Source organism: Tursiops truncatus, chromosome 9 (assembly GCF_011762595.2).
Source record: "Tursiops truncatus isolate mTurTru1 chromosome 9, mTurTru1.mat.Y, whole genome shotgun sequence".
In the NCBI taxonomy this organism is placed as follows: Eukaryota; Metazoa; Chordata; class Mammalia; order Artiodactyla; family Delphinidae; genus Tursiops; species Tursiops truncatus.
This window is the reverse complement of record NC_047042.1, coordinates 49,249,016-49,269,626: the sequence shown is the minus strand read 5'-3', so window position 1 is coordinate 49,269,626 and position 20,611 is coordinate 49,249,016. Positions and strand designations below refer to the sequence as shown.

The 20,611-nt window shown below is 37.8% G+C and overlaps 1 protein-coding gene across 6 annotated transcripts in view; it reads right to left on the bottom strand.

The window, feature by feature from the left end:
- Positions 1-20,023, bottom strand: part of SAMD9 (sterile alpha motif domain containing 9) — a 31,227-nt gene extending 11,204 nt beyond the window's left edge. Inside the window, exons 1-5 of one of the 6 annotated variants that reach the window (XM_073809711.1) lie at positions 19,847-20,023; positions 19,398-19,465; positions 16,207-16,283; positions 14,630-14,762; positions 5,312-5,398 (exon numbers count right to left, since the gene is read on the bottom strand). In XM_073809711.1, the coding sequence (XP_073665812.1) occupies positions 5,312-5,398; positions 14,630-14,660 (118 nt within the window). In that variant the 5' untranslated portion in view covers positions 14,661-14,762; positions 16,207-16,283; positions 19,398-19,465; positions 19,847-20,023. Of the gene's footprint in view, positions 1-2,593; positions 2,986-5,311; positions 5,639-14,629; positions 14,763-16,206; positions 16,284-19,397; positions 19,466-19,846 lie in introns of those variants that run through there. The other 5 variants (XM_073809710.1, XM_073809713.1, XM_004329098.4 and 2 more) reach the window with 5 other exon arrangements.
- Positions 20,024-20,611: the final 588 nt, after the last annotated feature.

Below are 20,611 nucleotides of genomic sequence, written 5' to 3'. Positions count from 1 at the left end.
CTACAAGAAAACACAGATATACAATTAAACAAAATTAGTAAAACAATGCATGAACAAAATGAGAGGTTCAGCAAAGAAACAGAAACCATTAAAAACATATAAATGAACAAACAGAAATCCTAGCATTGCAGAACACAGTGAATGAATTGATGAATTCAACAGAAAGCTTCAAAAGCAGACTCATCCAAGCAAAAGAATCAGTGAACTTGATGACAGTACATTTGAAATTCTCCATTCAGAGGAGCAAAGAAAGAAAAAAGAATGAAAAAGAGTGAAGAAAGCCTATGTGAATTATGGGATACCATTGACAGTAAAATCTACTATTGTTGGAGTTCAAGGAGAATAGAGGAAGAAAAGGGCAGAAGGCTTATTTATAGATATCATGGCTGTCAATTTCCCAAATGTGGGGAGAGATTTGGACATCCAAGTTCCTGAAGCTCATAGGTGCCCCAAAAGTTTCGACACAAAAAGATCTTCTCTAAGACACATAATAATAAAACTACCTAAAATCAAAGACAAAGAATTTTAAATGCAGCAAGAGAAAAAAATTCCCACATACAAAGGAACCTCCATAAGACTATCAACAGATTCCTCAGCAGAAACCTTATAGGCCAGTAGAGAGTGGGATGATATATTCAAAGTGCTGAAACTGTCAACCGTGAATACTTAAGAACCTTACAAGTTGTCCTTCAGAAATGAAGGAGAGATAAGGACTTTCCAAGACCAAAACAAACAAACAAACAAACAAAAAAGTTGTAGAGTTCTTCACCACTAGACCTGTCTTACAAGAAATGCTAAAGGGGTGTCTTTGAGTTGTAACAAAAGTATGCTGACAGCATGAAAAGAATATGAAAGTATGAAACATAGTGAAGGTGAGAATATAGTCAAACTCAGAACACTCTAATACTGCAATGGTGGTAGATAAATCACTCTTAACTCTGGTATAAGAGTAAAAGATAGGGACTTCCCTGGTGGTCCAGTGGTTAAAGACTTCACCTTCCAATGCAGAGGGTGTGGGTTCAATCTCTGGTTGGGGAGCTAAGATTCCACATGCCTTGTGGCCAAAAAACCAAAACATAAAACGGAAGCAATATTGTAACAAATTCAATAAAGACTTTAAACATGGTCCACATTAAAAAAAATCTTTTTTAAAAAAAGTAAAAGACAAAAGTATTAAAAATAACTATAGGTAAAATAAAATAATGTGTTAATGGATACAACATATATAAAAGATGTAAACTGTGACATTAATAACATAAAATGTGAAAGAAGTTAAGTTAAAGTGTGGAGGTTTTGTACGTGGTTGAATTTAAGTTGTTATAAATGTAAAACAGACTGTTATATCTATAAGATGAATAATGTAAACTTCATGGTAACCACAAATAAAAAACCTGTAGCAGATATACAAACAATAAAGAGAAAGGAATCAAGGCATATCACTACAAAAGGTCATCAAATCACAAAGGAAGACAGCAAGAAAGGAAGAAAGGAAAATGAAGGAATTATAAAGCAGCCAGAAAATAATGAACAATATGGCAATATTAAATCCTTACCTATCAATAATTACTTTAAATGTAAAAGGATTAAATTATCCAATCAAAAGATACAATGTGGCTGAATGGATTAAAAAAATCAGATCCAACAGTAATATGCTGCCTACAAGAGACTCATTTTAGATTTAAGGACACACATGCACTGAAAGTGAAGGGATGGAAAAACATATTCCATGCAAATGGTAACCAAAAGACAGCAGGAGTGATTATAATTAGACAAGATAGACTTCAAGTCAAAAATTGTCAAAAGTGACAAAGAAGGTTACTACATAATGATAAAGGGGTCAATTCATCAAGATGATATACAATTGTAAATATATAATGCACCCAAACTTAGATACTTCAGTGTACCTAAAAATATAGCAGATATTAGCAGAACTAATGGGAGAAACAGACATATACAATAAGAGTAGGTGACTTCAATATCCCAGTTTTAACAATGGATAGGTCATTCAGACAGAAATTCAATAAGGAAACAGCAGACCTAAACAACACCATAGATCAAATAGACCTAGCAGACACATTCAGTACAGTCCATCCAATAGCAACAGAGTACACATTCTTTCAAAGTGCACATGGAACATTGTCCAGGATAGATCATATATTAGCCCACAAAAGAACTCTTAACAAATTTAAGAAGGTTGAAATCATATCAAATGTCTTTTCTGACCACAATGATATAAAATGAGAAATCAATAATAGAAGGAAAATTGGAAAATTCATAAATATGTGGAAGTTAAATGACACACTTCTGACAAACCAACAGGTCAAAGAAAAAATGAAAAGAGGTATCAAAAAGTATCTTGAGACTTTTAAAAATGGAAACACAACATACCATAATTTAAGAAATGCAGAACAGTTCTAAGACAGAAGTTAATAGTGATAAATGTCTACTTTAAGAAAAAAGAAAGATCTCAAATAAGCAACCTAATGTTACACCTCAAGAACAAACTCAACCTAAAGTTCACAGAAGGAATGAAATAATAAAATCAGAGCAGAAATAAATTAAATAGAAACTAGAAAACAATAGAAAATGTCACCTCTTCCTGGTGCCGGACCCCCCAGGCTGCGGGACCTGACATGGGGCTCAGAATTCTCACTCCTGTGGGAGAACCTCTGTAATATAATTATTCTCCAGTCTGTGGGTCTCCTACCTGGGGGGGATGGGGTTTGATTATATCACTAGTCCTCCCCTCCTACCAGTCTCACTGTGGTTCTTTATGTCTTTAGTCATAGAGGATCTTTTCTGGTGGGTTTCGATCTTTTTCAATGATGGTTGTTCTGCGGATTGTTGTGATTTGGGTGTCCTCTTGAGACGAGATGAGCTTAGGGTCCTTCTACTCCACCTTCTTCAAGAGAAGACCTTCCCATTGATACCAAGTTTCTTAAAAATAGTTGTATCTCAGAGCAGCTGGGCATGAAGGAAATAACACTGCAGAAAGAAAAGGAGACCAGCCAAATTAATGACCAAGGCATCCATCTTCTCTTACCACTAAGAGCTGTTTTTTGTAAAGTAAACAAAATTAATGAACCTTTAGCTAGATTAAGAAACAAAGAGCAGAGACTCAAATAAATAAAATTATAAATGAAAGAGAGATGTTACAACTGATACCACAGAAATGCAAAGGATCATAAGATAGTACTATGAATATTTATATGCCCCCAAACTGGACAGTCTAGAAGAAATAAATAAATTCCTAGAAATATACAAACTACCAAGACTGAATCATGAATAAAGAATCTGAACAGACCAATAATGAGTAAGGAGGCTGAATCAGTAACTGAAACCTCCCAAGATGGAAAAGCCTCGGACTTCATGACTTCACCAGTGAATTCTGCCAAATATTTAAAGAAGAATTAATGTGAATACTTCTCAAACTCTTCCAAAAAATAGAAGAGAAGGGAACACTTATAAGCACATTTTATGAGGCCAGCATAACCTTGATACCAAGGCCAGATAAGGACAGTACAACAAAAAGGAAGTTACAGACCAATATCACTGATGAACATAAGTGCAAGAATCCTCAACAAAATACTAGCAAACCAAGTTCAACAGAACATTATAAGGATTATAAAGATCTTATACCATAATTAAATGTGATTTATCTCTGGGATGCAAGGATTGTTTGATATATGCAAATCAATAAATGTGATATACCACATTAAAAGAATGAAGGATAAAAATCATATGATCATCCCAATAGATCCAGAAAACTAAGAAAACAGAAACAGAGTCATATATACAGAGAACAAATTGGTGTTGCCATATGGGAGACGGGTGGTAGGATGAGTGAAATAGGTTAGGAAGATTAAGAGGTACAAACTTCCAGTTACAAAATAAATGTGTTGGGCATGAAACGCATAGTGCAGGGAATATAGTCAATAATAATATCAATAGTAATATCTTTGCTGACTAGATTTACAGTGGTGATCATTTCGTAATGTATAGAAATATTGAATCACTATGTTGTGTACCAGGAACTAATTATACTTCAAAAACAAACTAATAGAAAAAGAGATAAGATTTCTGGTTACCAGAGATGGGTAAAGTGGCTTGAAGGTGGTCAAAAGGTACAAACTTCCAGTTATGAGATAAATAAGTACTAGGGATGTGATGTACAACATGATTAATATAATTAACATTGTTGTATGTTATGTATGAAAGATGTTTAGAGAGTAAATCCTGAGAGTTTTCATCACAAGGAAAAAATATTGTTTTCTTTTTCTTTTATTTTGTATCTACATGAGATGATGGATGTCACTAAACTCATTGTGCTCATCATTTCATGATGCATGTAAGTCAAATCATTACGCTGTATACCTTAAACTTATATGACATATAAGATATGTCAGTTATATCTTAATAAACTGGAAGAAAGAAATTAAAAAGTCAGAAAAATAATCAGGGAGAAGGCTAAATATGGGTAGAAGAGGAAAGAAGGTGAAGCCATGGAGTAAAGTCAGTGCCTAAAATAACTTTTCAATTCTATATACTTGACTAGAATTGGCCTGAAAATTTCATTCTGAGCTTCTTAGCAACCCCATAAAAAATGGAAACATAATTTGTTACATGATTGGTCAAACCTACATATATTTATGAACTGTAGGGTTAACTGTAGGGCTTTTTAGCTTTACTAAAGGAAGTTGAGGAGCAGGCCTTTAATTTAAACTGTATTTCCCCCAACTCTTTGTATTACCTTGTTCCTTACTTTGGGGGAAATCAGACGTAAACCCAGGATTTTTAGGAAGAAATAAGAAAGCTGTCATAATTTCAAGTACTTCCTGTAGTAGTCTGTCTTCATCTCTGTCACTGTCTCTGTCTCTGTCTGTCTGTCTGTCTGTCTATTATACATATAATTTGACACTAATATCTGAGAAGTTATCAGGGAATTTTATTTTCTGGCAACTCCTTAGAGTAGATGGTGGAAGGGATCTTTGATTAATGTAAAGTACATCTTTAAATTTTCATTATATGTTCTTTCTGAAGATGCTCCTAACGCCTTGGGGGATTTCATCAATAAAAGTGCCTCTAGTTTTCCACTGCATGCATCTTTTATGGAATGTTATGACTCCTTCCTCAACTAATATAAAGCAGACTGTCACAGCAATGAACAGTCTAGGCTTAAAATATTTTTAGGTTTAAAATATTATTTTTGGAGTATATTTCAATTTTCTAATTAAGAAGTAGATTCCTTCCTAGTCAATAAAATGCTGCTATAGAGAGTAATAATACTATAAATAACAGATATTGTACTTACCCAGATTTTTCTTGCCAAGTTCTTCTAAAATGAGGGAAAAACCATGTATTTCGGTGCAGGAAACAAACGTCTGTGTTCTTCTTCCTACTGTGTTAGATAAAAATACTTTTTTCACTCCAGTTTTTATGACAGTTTCTCCTCTGCTTCCACTTCAATCTGAACTCTAATCGGCTCAGAAAGGACAGTGTTTCTCAGTAATGGGTGTGCCGAAACTGGAAGGTGGGGGAGGAGGAAGCCTGCAGAATTGATTTCAGTTTCGCTTTCCTAGATATGACTTTTCTCTCTGAAATGATTTTTTTTTTTTTTGGTAAGCCATTATTCTTCCACCTTCTGGTGTGATTGGTTAGAAGCCAAAGGTTTAAAATCTGTTCTTTGCTTGAGAGTTTTGAGGGCTGCAGAGAGCCCAGAACTTGGGTAGGGAAGAGCTTATGTTGGCATTTCACTGGCCTTCCTGGGTGGACTGTCCATCCATCTCTGTTTTCCTAAAGATAATGTAAAGGAATGGCTTTCGGGGACTTTTTGGAGCTCCCTATAAATGCTAAATTCCTCTGGGTTAGTTCTGCAGGGCAGACCAGGGTGGGACCCCTAGTGGCCACATTGCAGGGATTTTCTTTTCTAATGTCAGCCTCAGGGACAGGCACAGAACAGCCTGAGTGAGAATGAAGAAAATAGTGAGCATTTAAAAAATTGATATCAAGTGTTAAAATTTATTGTGTGTGCTCAGTTAGCATTTGGTTTCCACATTCCACTGTTGATTCACACTGGCTTCATATGTTTTATGAACATTTATTGGGCACATACTATGTACCAGGCACTGTTCCAAGTGCTTTATATTAATTTATTTACTCTTCACAACAATCCTCTGAGGTAGATGCTATTATTATTTCCATTTTACAGCTAAAGAAACTGAGGTGCAGAGACGTTAAATAACCTCTCTCTCTCCCCCCACCTCCCTCCTTCTCTTTCTCCAATATGTACTACTGGTTCTGTTTCTCTGGAGAACCCTAATACAAACAGGTTATAAAAATTAACTTCTCTGCTGTCTCAGAGCAGTCTTATTCCCCTAGCTTATCTCATTGCTCACATTCCCTGTGTGAGGCCAGGTTCCAGATCTTCAGCATGAGCAACCTTTCTCTTCTATCCTGTGTCGCCCTCCTCACGCTGCCTCTCTGACCACCCAGACAGTGCTTTTCCATTTCTTTATTAGACTATTTCCCCCTTAAGGAGGGGAATTTTAACCTAGTTGTCCCCTCCCTTGAAACTGTAATACTACAGATATGCTGTATATCTGTTTATGTATATCTGTGCTTTATACATAAAAAAGAGCATCATATGCCATTAGGGAATTGCAACTTAAAACAATGAGATACTGGGCTTCCCTGGTGGCACAGTGGTTGAGAGTCCGCCTGCCGATTCAGGGGACACGGGTTCGTGCCCCAGTCCGGGAAGATCCCACATGCTGCGGAGCGGCTGGGCCCGTGAACCATGGCCGCTGAGCCTGCGCGTCCGGAGCCTGTGCTCCGCAACGGGAGAGGTCACAGCAGTGAGAGGCCTGCGTACCGCAAAAAAACAATGAGATACCAATACACACCCATCAGAATGGCCAAAATCCAGAACACTGACTCCACCAAGGGCTGGTGAGGATATGGAGCAACAGAAACTCTCATTTATTGCTGGGGGGAAATGCAAAATGGTACAGCCACTTTCGAAGACAGTTTGGTGGTTTCTTAAAAAACTAAACCTACTCTTACCGTATGATCTGGCAATCACACTCCTTGGTATTTACCCAAAGGAGTTGAAAATTTATGTCCACACCAAAAACCTGCACACACAAGCTTATAGCAGCTTTATTCATAAATGCCAAAGCTTGGAAGCAACTAAGATGTCCTTCAGTAGGTGAATGGATAAATAAACTGGTATATACAGACAATGGAATCTTTATTCAGTGCCAAAAAGAATTGAGCTGTCAAGCCATAAAAAGATGTGGAGGAATATTAAATGCATATTGCTTAGTGAAAGAAGTCAATCTGAAAAGGCTACATACTATATGATTCCAACTATATGATATTCTGGGAAAGGCAAAACTTTGGAGATAGCAAAAGGATCAGTGGTTGCCAGGAGTTAGGGAGGAGGTAAGAATGAACTGGTGGGGCATAGAGGATTTTTAAGACAATGAAGTTATTCTATATGACACTATAATGGTGGATTTATGCCATTATATATGTATTTGCCAAAACCCATAGAAGATACAACACCAAGGGTGAACTATAATTTGAACTATGGAGTTTGGGTGATGATGTGTTAGTGTAGGTTCATCAATTGTAACAAATGTGCTACTCTGGTGAGGGATGTTGATAGTGAGGGAGATTAACTTTGAACACTCTGAAAATATATACCCTCTCCCCCAGAGGGTATATGGGAAATCTCTATACCTTCCTCTCAATTTTGCTATGAACTTAAAACTGCTCTAAAAAAATAAAGTCTATTTTAAAGAAAGGTTTTTTTGTGGGTTTTTTTGCTTCCAAGAACAAATTTTTACTCCCTTGGAGGTGATAGTGTCCCAGTTGAGAATGCATGATCTAGACTTGCATATATTGTTTGCCTGGATTCCTCATTACTTCACCCACCATGTTGGTTCAGTCCTGCTATTGCATACGAACTTCTTGGGCCAACTGTTTCCTGAAACGGTCCTATGAAAAGGGGAAACCAGTTATGCCTTTCCACCTGAGGGGGTGGATTCTGCTGGTGAATTCTGATGTTGCCTAGCTCCCCCTCTCCTCCTGTGCTCTAGGATCTCAGTCTGGTTCTTCACCCATCAGTCCTCTCCTTCAAGTAAGCCTCTGAATAATCCTGGGATGTGGAGGACACTAGAGGACACGTCCTATATTTGAGAGGAATTCTCTGGTGAAGATCAGGGGAAGTTCCTTCTCTTTTCCAGGCCTTCTTTTAAACTCTTTTATTTAAATTATTTCAATAATCCAAAGAGTGAGGATCCCTTTCTTAAGAGAAGAGTGTTCAAAGTTAAGCTCCCTGGATACTATCTGATCAATGTTTCTCTTTTAACTCATTTGGGGTCCTTATGCTCTAATAAAATTATTATAATGTAGCAAGCACAGAAAAATGTGTCATGATCTAGAAACACTCTGTAGAATATCTCATGCTTTCATTCCATTCTCCTTCTTTTTAATAAAATTTCTCTTAGGAACAGAACCAGCAAAAATTTTACATTCGATCATGTTCCTCTTTCTCTCAGATGAAGGAAGTATTGCCACATTATAATACCAAGAAGCCTCTTAGTCCATGAGACAGGATTTTTGCAAGTGTCCGGAGCACATTTCCCTTGTTGTTATTGATTCAGAGTAATTAGGACTGAGTCTTTTTTTTTTTTTGGTTCTTATTATTGTTCATTTTTAAGAAAGTAATATTTACAGTATATTTTTCTAGTTAAAAAGCTAATATGTGTTCAATTAAAAACATCAGAAACAACTAGAAAAAAGAAGAAAAACAAGCTCTACCTGAATCCCATCCCCCATTCATTGTTATGAACATTTTTGGTATACAATCTCTCGGTCCTTTATAGATAATCTCTCAGATAAATATTTGCCCAATAGTAGAAGTATATGCCTTATAATGTTTTGTTCTTCTACTTAGCAAAATATGGCTTCTGTTTCCCCACATCATGAAATAGACTTTTATGGCATAATTTCTTTGGAAAATTTTAAATACAAACAAAGTAAACAGGACAGCATAATGAATCCCCATGTAGTCATCACTCAGCTTCAAAGCTATTAGCTTTCTGCCATTCTCTCTTTTTTACATTCTGCTACTCTTGAGGTAAAACTGGAGTGCACATATATTAAATGTAAAATTTTGACAAACCACCCCAATCTAGATATAGGACATTTCTGTTACCCCATGTCCCTTCTCAGTTACTCCTAACCCCCTCCAGAGGAAACCGCTCTGCTGATTTTTTTTTTTCACCATAGATTAGCTTTACCTGATCCAAGTGTTGATATACTGGAATCATATAGAATATACTCTTCTGTGACTGGCTTCTTTTATTCAACATAATGTCATTGAGATTGGTCTAAATGTTGCATGTATCCATAGTTTGTTTCTTTTTATTGCTGAATAGTATTCTGTTTTATTAACATACCACACTTATCTAATGTCCTTAAAGAGACATTTGAGTTATTTCCATTTTTGGCAATCACACAGAAAGCTGTTATGACTATTTCTGTACAAGTCTTGTGCAGACGTATATCTTCATTTCTCTTAGGTAAATAACCTTGGCAAGGAATTGCTGGATCAAATAGGTGTGTGTTTAACTTTATGAAAAACTGTTAAGCCTTTGTCCAAACTGGTACCAGAAGCAATACTCTTTAAGGCATGGTGAGTCTTTGTATCAGGCGACTCTATCAGTCAAACTGAAATAAGGAACTGGTGTAATCTCACCTGGCAAATTTAGGAATAAAGAAATAATGATACTTGGCACATCCGTATCAAAAGTCTAAGGCTGCCAGACATCACAATTTTACCCCACGACACCTGTGAGTACAAGGGGTTTAGTTTAATTGGTACGCATAATATCTGGCCTGATGTTAGAACTGTCTAATATGTTCTCACCATCTTAGGAGTGGTCAGATGTGGCACTCATTAGTCAATGTTTATATTTTTACAATAGCTGTAATGAACATCATTTCAGGACTTCCAAGATGAGCCAGCAAAGCGAATCTGCTTTATACATATTGAGCAGGCAGATGGAAATTTAATACAATTGGTTGAAAGAACAAAGTAAAGTGACATTATAAGGGTCACATATGGATATTGTATCCTACTAGGCAGTCTTGCTCCTTTGCACACAATGGATATCTTTTAAATAACCGCAGACCACATGGATATTTCCTATTAACTCTCTAACTATTACTAATTTTTTCTTTCTGGATGGACTTATAAATTGTATGCCATGACTCATTTGAATGCTACTTTCCACTTTTCTAAGACTGTAAGAACAAATTGAATCTTCCTGTGGCTATTTATACCCAATACACATCTTCAGTCTTTTGGACACATGAAGCTTCTTGAAGAGCTGACTCCATTCAGGAACTGGCTTATATCCTATGAGCAACAGATAATGCATTGCCACCTGTCCACCTGGAAGGCCCAATTTTCCCACAGGGACTAGGCATGTTTGGACAACAGAGTCTCTATTCCACAAAATGTTAAAAAAAAAATTGGTTAAACTCAGAGCATATAGGTATGCTTTATTTACCAAAGGTTACTCAGCTTTAAGCAGAGACCTTTGATCTTTGATGTCTGTTAAAAAATTTCTTCCTGGAAATTCCCTGGAGGTCCAGTGGTTAGGACTCGGTGCTTTCACTGCCGGGACCTGGGTTCCATCTCTGGTCAGGGAACTAAGATCCCGCAAGCCGTGTGGTGCAGCCAAAAAAAATTTTTTTCTTGCCTCTTGTTACATATCTCTTTGCTAAGAGTCTTTTTGGTAACTTAAAATACTATTTACATGATTTAAAATTCCACATTGGGCGTGCATTTCTTATTATAGGTATTTCCAAATTAATATACCAGTTATCCCTTCAGAGTGATACCAAGCTTACTGTAAGTTTTTCTCTAATCCAGTCTCTTTGTTTATCTAGTCATGTGTTTTGCAGAAACATTGGAAGTATTGTTAATATTGGAAAATAGAATGATTGTTCCCTAAAGGATTTGCTGATCCGAAGGGCCTGTATTTATCCATCCTTCAGGAAGTGTTGTAACATGGCTTCACAGGGCTCAGTAGAAGCCAACCATGTTTAAAGATATTCTGGCTCTTAGATAACTCATGCATATTTGATATTCAGGAATGATATTTATTTTCTCAAATAAAAATGAAAAAATAAAAAATTTAAATGGTTTGAAGAAACATTCTGGGGTATATTTGTTTTTTCATTTTATACTTAATTTAGGTATGAGTAATGAACTAAAAAAACCCTATGGGTTTGTTTTTTGTTTTTTCATCCAGTTGTTCATTTCCCTGTTTCCAATGTGATAATTAGTCTTCCAACTACTTGGAAAATATTGTTTTTATTTAAAATCATATAAACTGATGTACTGCAACATATCTACATGTGAAGATGAGTATTGGAAAAGGGGTAAACAATACAGTTTGAGAAAACTAAGGTTGTATGTTTAGGGGAAAGGGCTTGAACTAGAGTGTCAGTGAATAACTTTCTTTAACCAAAGACTGAAATGGAGTGACAAGGACAGCTATTATTTAAATTCAAGAAGGCCTCAGCAAACTTGGTAAAACACACCCATTTTAGATCAATAAAGCAATATTCATTTAGTGCTTCATAAAAATAAATTGCCTTTCATGATTGAATAAACAAAATGTGGTGTATCCATATAATGGAATTTGTTTGACAGTAAAAAGAAATGAAATCATGATAATACAACATGGGTGAACCTTGAAAACATTATGCAAAGTGAAAGAAGCCATTTACAAATAAACACATATTGTGTGATTCCATTTATATGAAGTGTCCAAAATAAGCAACTCCATAGAGAAAGAGAGTAGATTAGTGGTTGCCAGGGGCTGGAGGATGGGGTAAATGGTGATTGACGGCTAATGGGTACAGGAATTCTTCTGGGGTGATGAGAGTGTTCTAAGATTGATTGTGCACAACTCTGCGGATACACCAAAAACCACTGAATTGTATAACTTTATGGTATGTGAATTATCTCAATAAATTTGCCTCCTAATAAGAACCTACCAAGTGCCAGATATGTAACTTATGCTACCCAATTTAATCCTCATCAGACGCCTGCAAACGAAGTTTATTATCATTTGACAAATGAGAAAACAGGGTTCTAACTTAACCTGTGTACGCTCACTTTATGGATGACTGGCACAGGTGGGCTTGCATTGTAAGCCTATTTTCTAAGTATAAGCTTCTTCCACTGGCTGTCTTGGTTCACCCTGTTTCAGAGTTCTATATTCCAGGTCCTCAGTGAGCTCGACTCACAGGGTCTCTGCGTTATCCTCTGCCGTTTGAACTGCTCTGGTTGTCCTAGGCAAACGGACTTTCCTCTGGACATGCTCTTATCATTCTCCACAGACTTGCTCTGCCCAGGTCCGAGGCACTATCTTCTCTTAGCCAGAGTCTTCTCTCAGTAAGCTACCCATCGGCTCCAATGGGCGCCCCAAAGACTGTAAAGAGAAGCTCTAGGTTTTCTCTCCTGTTTGAGCCAGTGATTGCAGCAATTGCCCCCGAGCTCAGCATTCTACAAAAAACAGCATATGAAGGACTTCCGGCTTACTGGCTATTATTATACTTGCCCAGAGACATTGTACGTGCGTACGCGCACGCGCCCACGGGCACGCGCATGTGCCCGTGTGTAACATGGAGATGGTGGGAGGGCTTGTCTTTGCGCCACCTCACAGGGGAACAGGTTCCTTCTTGCTTTCTCCTTTATTGTTTCAATTCTCCGAGGAATTCTATCCGGGGAGATGGAATAGGGTGACTGACATCTGTTCTCCGCAAGCCTATCTTTTTTTTTTGCGGTATGCAGGCCTCTCACTGTTGTGGCCTCTCCCGTTGCGGAGCACAGGCTCCGGACGTGCAGGCTCAGCGGCCGTGGCTCATGGGCCCAGCCGCTCCGCAGCATGTGGGATCTTCCCGGGCCGGGGCACGAACCCGTGTCCCCTACATCGGCCGGCGGAGTCTCAACCACTGCGCCACCAGGGAAGCCCAAGCCTGTCTTTTTATCTCTACCTTATCTCAAAGGTTCCCCCATTATTCAAAGATGAAGACCCTTTATAACATTAAAAAATTTCTCAGCTGCCACTCCTATGATGGGAGCTGAGAAGATATATAATGATCTGAAGCTACTATACATTTGGTAACCCCTTCAGATGAATTTTGTACTCTGTCAATTACATGAGCAACTTATGTGGTCTCTGATCTATGTTTGGTTTGGAGCTATGTATTTAATTCAAGGTGAGAATGATTTGAGCAAAAAGGTTATAATGCTTTGACATAACTCCTTGGCACATCAGTGTCTTCAACCTTTTTTTCAGTGATGGTTTGTTAATATTTATATAGAACTTTAATATAGTTCACTGTTCTGAGGCTTACCAAGTCCTTTCATGAACATTATCTGATCAGATTTATGTTCTGGAGTGTTGGCATATTTTTTAACATGAGGGACCTTTATGTTTGGCAAGAAGCTGCATAGTGTAAGTAAAGGGGGAGGAGTTGTGATCAGGAAAACTATGTCATAATTAAATTATGTGTCCTCTCAGCCAACCTGTTTTCCCATTCATTGTGCGTATAGGGGAATTGGACCAGAACCAGTGCTGTTCCTTGTTTGTTTTGTTTCTTCAAAAGAAATGCACATGAAACTTCTGTGTCTAAATGGGTAAAGGTGGAACTGCTCTGGTTGGAACTGGGGGAAGAATTACACTTTACCTTCTTTATTCTGTTCTGGGAAAATTTTGAACCCTAGAGGTCTCCTTATGAGTACTTACTTTCAGGATCCATTCCCTAAGGACTTGTACTTTCTCCATTTGGGGGGTGAGAAGGAAGGATCAAACTAGCAGCTTTCAGGGTGAGAACCAGTGCCCACCCCCATCTTTAGGAGGCTGGGCCTTGGCAGCATGCAGGTAGTCATACCTCCAGAGAAGGATGCTCGAAGTCCTGGCTGGAGCTCAGCAGGCTCATGCCCTGCTCTAATGTTCTTCCGGACTGAAACTACAAACCTAGCTACTTTCATTTTCTGGAACTATATTTAACTACATTAAAATTATGTAATTCTTCTCATAGTCTCTGTACAAGCTAATTGTGAAGGAAAGCCTTAAATAAAATGTTGATTAAACTTTGGAGGGTTTCATCTTTAACTAGATGTAAACTTTTGATATCATCTTGAGTTACATAGGACAGAATTTTGCATAGCTGCATGTGGTCACAATTTTCTACACAGTTTCATATGCTTGAATTCCTGATCTTCTGAACTACATTTTACTTAGGTCTTCTAGCTTCATCTCCAGAGCCTTCCACCATCAAACATTCTGCACCTTGCTTGCTGGAAGATTTCTTTTTTTGAAGAACTCTGCAGTCAGCACAAGTGGCATCTGGCGATATGTATATGAAAGCACTGAGATTTCTCATTCCTTTTAGAACCATTTTGCTAGAAATGGCTTATGTACACTTGGAAGTATATTCATTTCCAAAGTTCTGCTTTAGTTTTTAGAATTAGATTTTAAAGATAGCTTTCAAAGAAAGTTGATGAAACAGATATATTTAATGATTAGAAACTCACCAGAGCTTTTCTGAAAACTTCTACTTTTCATATCAGCAACTTGAAATAGTTCTTCAAGAGGTTCTTTAATCTCCAGCAGTTAGATGAGTTGCATTTTCTTGTGAATTTTCAGGAGTCACATCCCGGAAAGCATCTATGAGGAAGTAGATATGTGAGAAGAATAGACCTGGTCATTTCCTAGTTTACCTGAGGGTATATTTGTTGAGAATCTACTACATTAAAAAAAAAAAAGATATCACAGCAAAATTAAAATGTAGTTGATTGGACTGTTGCTTAGAAATTGTTTACAGCACAGATTTTCCCCTTAACTTTCTACTATAAAAATTTTCGAACATAGAAGATTTAAAAGAACATCCTTCAGCTAGATGGCATCTCTTCCTATATTCCTAAATACTGATACTTTTAATAAAAAAAATAAACATTCAAAACATGTTGCAGGCATACTTTCTCTTTCTCTTCTCCCACATTCTACATTCAGTGTGGAGAAAATCCTATAGGTTGCTTCAAAACAAGCATCTGATTACCAGCTACCACTTCCCACCAGCTGGTCCAAGTCCCCATGTCTCTCTCCTGAATTATAGGAGTGGCTGTCTCACTGAGTTTCCCTCTTGCTGTTATTGATCCCTTTGGGAGCTTCTCAAAATAGCAGCTAGAGTGATCCTTTCAAATGTAAATAACATACCAATATTTGGTTCACTCCTTCCAGTGGCTTTCCGTTTGACTTGGAGTGAAAGCTGAGCTCCTTATTAGGAACTACAAGGCCTCATATGACCTGGCACCCTGTTACCCCTCTGATATAAAATCTTAGTTTTATTTTTCCTCTCTGTAAATCTGGTACAGCTCCCTGGCTGCCTTGTTGCTCCTCACATGTGGCACCTGCTCCTGCTTCCAGCACTATACTTGCTTCCTATCCCTGGAATGTCCTTAGACACCTGCAGGGCTCACTCCTTCACTTCCTTCGGGTCTTTTATCAAGTGCCACCTTCTCACGGAGGCACTGCTCTGCCAGCCTACTGAAAACTATCCCATCTCCCAAGGTCTCCTATCCCTCATCTGGCTTTTAAAAAAATCTAGTTAAGACTTACCACAATCAACTATTCCATTCCATATATTTTAACATATTTGCCTTGTTTATTTTCTGCCCCACCCATTATTCTGTGTGATTCATGAGGACAAACATTTTTGTGTGTTTTGTTCACTTATTTTACAGTGCTTAACACATAGTAGCTTCTTAACAAAAATTTGTCAAATAAATAACATTTTTCTTAGAGTAGTAAAAAATAATGAATTTTTGAAAACCCTTGAGTTAGCAGTGTCTGTGGGTCAAGGGATTTTGCTCATTTTACTAGGTCAATTATTTTATGTGGCTTGAATCCCAGACTGAAATCTGGGGAACTTTCTTTTCTTTGCTGCCTGTTAGGCCAGAACTAACTCTAGCTTCAATCATCTAGTCACAAAAGATTGAAACAAAGCTACAGTAATCAAGACTGTATGGTACTGGCCCCAAAACACAAATATAGATCAATGGAACAGGATAGAAAGCCCAGAGATAAACCCACACACATATGGTCACCTTACCTTTGACAAAGAAGGCAAGAATATGCAATGGAGAAAAGACAGCTTCTTCAATAAGTGGAGCTGGGAAAACTGGACAGCTACATGTAAAAGAATGAAATTAGAACACTTCCTAATATCATACACAAAAATACTCAAAATTGATTAAAGGCTTAAATGTAAGTCTAGACACTATAAAACTCTTAGAGGAAAACATAGGCAGAACACTCTGTGACATAAATCACAGCAAGATCTTTCTTGACCCACCTCCTAGAGTAATGGAAATAAAAATCAAAAATAACAAATGGAACCTAATGAAACTTAAAAGCTTTTGCACAGCAAAGGAAATCATAAAAAAGACAGAAAGACAACCCTCAGAATGGGAGAAAATATTTGCAAACGAAGCAACTGACAAAGGATTAATCTCCAAAATATACAAGCAGCACATGCAGCTCAGTATGAAGAAAACAAACAACCTAGTCCAAAAATAGGTGGAAGACCTAAATACACATTTCTCCAAAGAAGACATACAGATGGCCAACAAACACATGAAAAAAGATGCTGAACATTGCTGATCATTAGAGAAATGCAAATCAAAACCACAGTGAGGTATCACCTCATACTGGTCCGAATGGCTATCATCAAGAAACATACAAACAATAAATGCTGGAGAGGGTGAGGAGATAAGGGAACCCTCCTGCACTGTTGGTAGGAATGTAAATTGATACAGCCACTATGGAGAACAGTATGGAGGTTCCTTAAAAAACTAAAAATAAAACCATTGTATGACCCAGCAATCCCACTCCTGGGCATATACCCTGAGAAAACCATAATTCAAAAAGAGACATGTACCACAATGTTCATTGCAGCACTATTTACAATAGCCAGGATGTGGAAGCAACCTAAGTGTCCATCAACAGATGAATGGATAAAGAAGATGTGGCACATATATACAAAGGAATATTACTCAGCCATAAAAAGGAACGAAATTGAGTTATTTTTAATGAGGTGGTTGGACCTAGAGTTTGTCATACAGAGTGAAGTAAGTCAGAAAGAGAAAAACAAATACCGTATGCTAACGCACATATATGGAATCTATAAAAACGGTACGGATGAACCCAGTGGCAGGGCAGGAATAAAGATGCAGGCTTATTGAATGGACTTGAGGACACGGGGGGAAGGGGAAGCTGGGATGAAACGAGAGGGTGGCATTGACATATATACACTACCAAATGTAAAATGGATTGCTAGTGGGAAGCAGCCGCATAGCACAGGGAGATCAGCTCCGTGCTTTGTGACGACCTACAGGGGTGGATTAGGGAGGATGGGAGGAAGGCTCAAGAGGGAGGGGATATGGGGATATATGTATACTTATAGCTGATTCACTTTGTTGTACAACAAAAACTAACACAACATTGTAAAGCAAATATACTCCAATAAAGATTAAAAAAAAAGGAAAAATAAGTTTTTATCAAAAGGAAAAGAAAATGAATATATTTCCTCCCCCAGTCCTTCTAGGTACCCCAGTTCCATAATAGCCCATATCAGTTTTCTGCTGTGTCATTCTCAGTCCCCAAATGAAGCCATTTGTCATACCAGGTTTTCCCTGGCATGGGTTCCTTTTTCCTCTGGGTCCTCAGCACCTCTGCTGTTTTAATCTCCTGCCTCTGCTCTGGGAAGCTGATCTCCAGTTGAGGGGCCTGCCCCTTTCCACTGACACACTCTGTTTAGGTCTGATGCAATACCTTCTCTTAGCCAGAGTCTTCTTTCAGTAATTTAACCATTCCCCTCTCTCTGCACATCCTAAAGACTGAGAGGACAGACTCCAGATATTCTCTTTTGGTTTAACCAGTGACTACAAAATTCCAATAGGGTCCAACCTTCTGGAAATGAAGCAGCGCATCAAGAATTTCCCTCTGCAGTCTGCCCCTTATTCTTACAGCTCTTTGGCCTCATACCACCAGTGACTGTGTGCTGTGTCTAACATAGGGGATGTTGCAAAGGGAACTTTGTGCCATCTGACAGGTGACAGTTTTCTGTTACTTCCTTTTGTTCTGATTCTGCCAATAGATACCAGGAAATAGAAATATTCTTCTCAAATAAGGTCACTGACATTTATTCCTCAAGTATGGAGTCTTTTCTTCTGTTAAATGGAAACATCAGGAATATCTGGTCTCAATATTATATACTAAACTTCAATAATATCCTTGGACTGATTATAATGTCAAAAGTTGCTCAACTTCCCTCTCCCCACATGATAGCTGTTGTGAACATATAAAGATTTGAACCTATTCTATCAGTAATGCTTTTTTAAATATATATATATATTTATTTATTTATTTTTGACTGTGTTGGGTCTTTGCTGCTGTGCGTGGGCTTCTCATTGCAGTGGCTTCTCTTGTTGTGGAGCACGGGCTCTTGGTGCACGGGCTTCAGTAGGTGTGGCACGTGGGCTCAGTAGTTGTGCCTCGCGGGCTCTAGAGCACAGGCTCAGTAGTTGTGGCGCATGGGCTTAGTTGCTCCACGGCATGTGGGATCTTCCCGGACCGGGGATCGAACTCATGTCCCCTGAATTGGCAGGAAGATTCTTAACCACTGCACTGCCAGGGAAGTCCTATCAGGAATGCCTTTAAACTAGTTTATACTTTATTAATTTTAAGAGCATATGTATATATATTATTGGAGATAAATAAAGATTAAAATGACTGGGTTGGACAAATTTTGAGAATGGCTTGATATAACTCTTGGCTTCCTAGGGGCCCTCATCTTCCTGTTTTGAAATAATCACGAACACAAATCTTATTAGTAGTAACTAATTATTGGCAAAGGAGCTATAGGATGCCATTCTCAAGTGACTCCTCCAGTTTTTTCTCTTGAGGTATTAAACAAGAAGTAACAAATTAGCAGAGCTCTTAGGGACAAGTACTCTTAGGGGTAAGTCCACCCACCCTCATCTCAGGGGTGTCCTCAGTAGCACCCCGGATATCCATGCCCTGAGGAGTTGTTCTGCTCCACAGGACTTAGAGCTGATAGTGGGGAGAGACAATTCAGAATCCTGGCTCTTGCCCAGGAAGGCTACACACACACTCCTCTGATGGTCTGATGAACTGAAACCACACATAAGCCAAGTTAGGTTTCATTTTCCTGAGGATAAGTTTTTATTTTAATTTTTAAACCAGATTGCTGTATGACATGGATGTTAAGGAAGCACTTACATTGAAAAATAGCCTCTGGAGGACGTTATCTTTGATTACATGTAAAACATCTAGTAACATCTCAAGTTCTGGAAGACAGAATTTTGCATAATTGCACACAACCACAGGTTCCTTTACAATCTTTTATGCTTAACTTCCTGAACTTCTTTGCATTGTTTCTGTATCGTTTTTCCCACTGCCCTACATGACCAGAAACACTCTCGCCACCTTATGTATATACTTAATGATCCATTTCTTTGCAGAAGAGCATTTACAAAGTTAGCTTCAATTAGATATACTGATATGTATTTAACCCATTGAAATTTCTAATTACTTTCATTAGTTTTACAAGTAATTGGCTTATGCACAAACACATGTTTTATTATAAAAAGAAGTACAGCTGGAGTTTATGAAAATAGCTGTCTCCTCACAAGCATAAAAAATAAAAGTGTAATGATTCAGAAACTTACCCGGATTTTTCTGAAAACTTCCTCTTCTTATGTCGGAAACTTGAAATAGTTGGTTTTTAATCTTTGCTTTCTTATTCCTCTTCTAATGGGTAGGAGATGTATGATTGTAAGGATCCTTTTTAAAAAATAAGCCTTTAAGTTGTGAAGTTTTCTGGTCTCCTGAGGCCCTGCCCCTGTGCTGATGCAGAATGAGGAAGTAGAAATGCGAACAGTTTCAGTTTTGCTTCAGAATGTATTTATCTAGGTTTATAAAATATTAAATATATTTATAATATATGTAAATATATTTTAATGGTTATAAAATATTAAAAGATTAACATCACAAAAAATTACCAATAAAGTTGAACCATTGCTGAGAAACTATTCACCAGAGTTTCAAGTTATAAGAGTTAAGAAATCAAGGTGAAAAAACACCTATAGAAAAAAAACACTGGGAAAATATTAAAAACTCAGTGTGATCCAAGTGCCTGTTATGGACTGAATTGCGCCCCGCCTCCAAATTCACATGTTGAAGCCCTAACCCTTGGTATCTCAGAATGTGGCTGTATTTGGAGATAATGTCTTTAAAGAGTTAATTAAGTTAAAATGAGGTCACTAGGGTGGACCCTAATCCAGATATGACTAGTTTCCTTGTAAGAAGAGATTGGTGCTTGCATGCTCTCTCTCTTTCTCTCTCTCTCTCTCTCTCACACACACACACACACACACACACACACACACACACACACACACACACGACTGGGTGAAGACACAGGGAGAAGACAG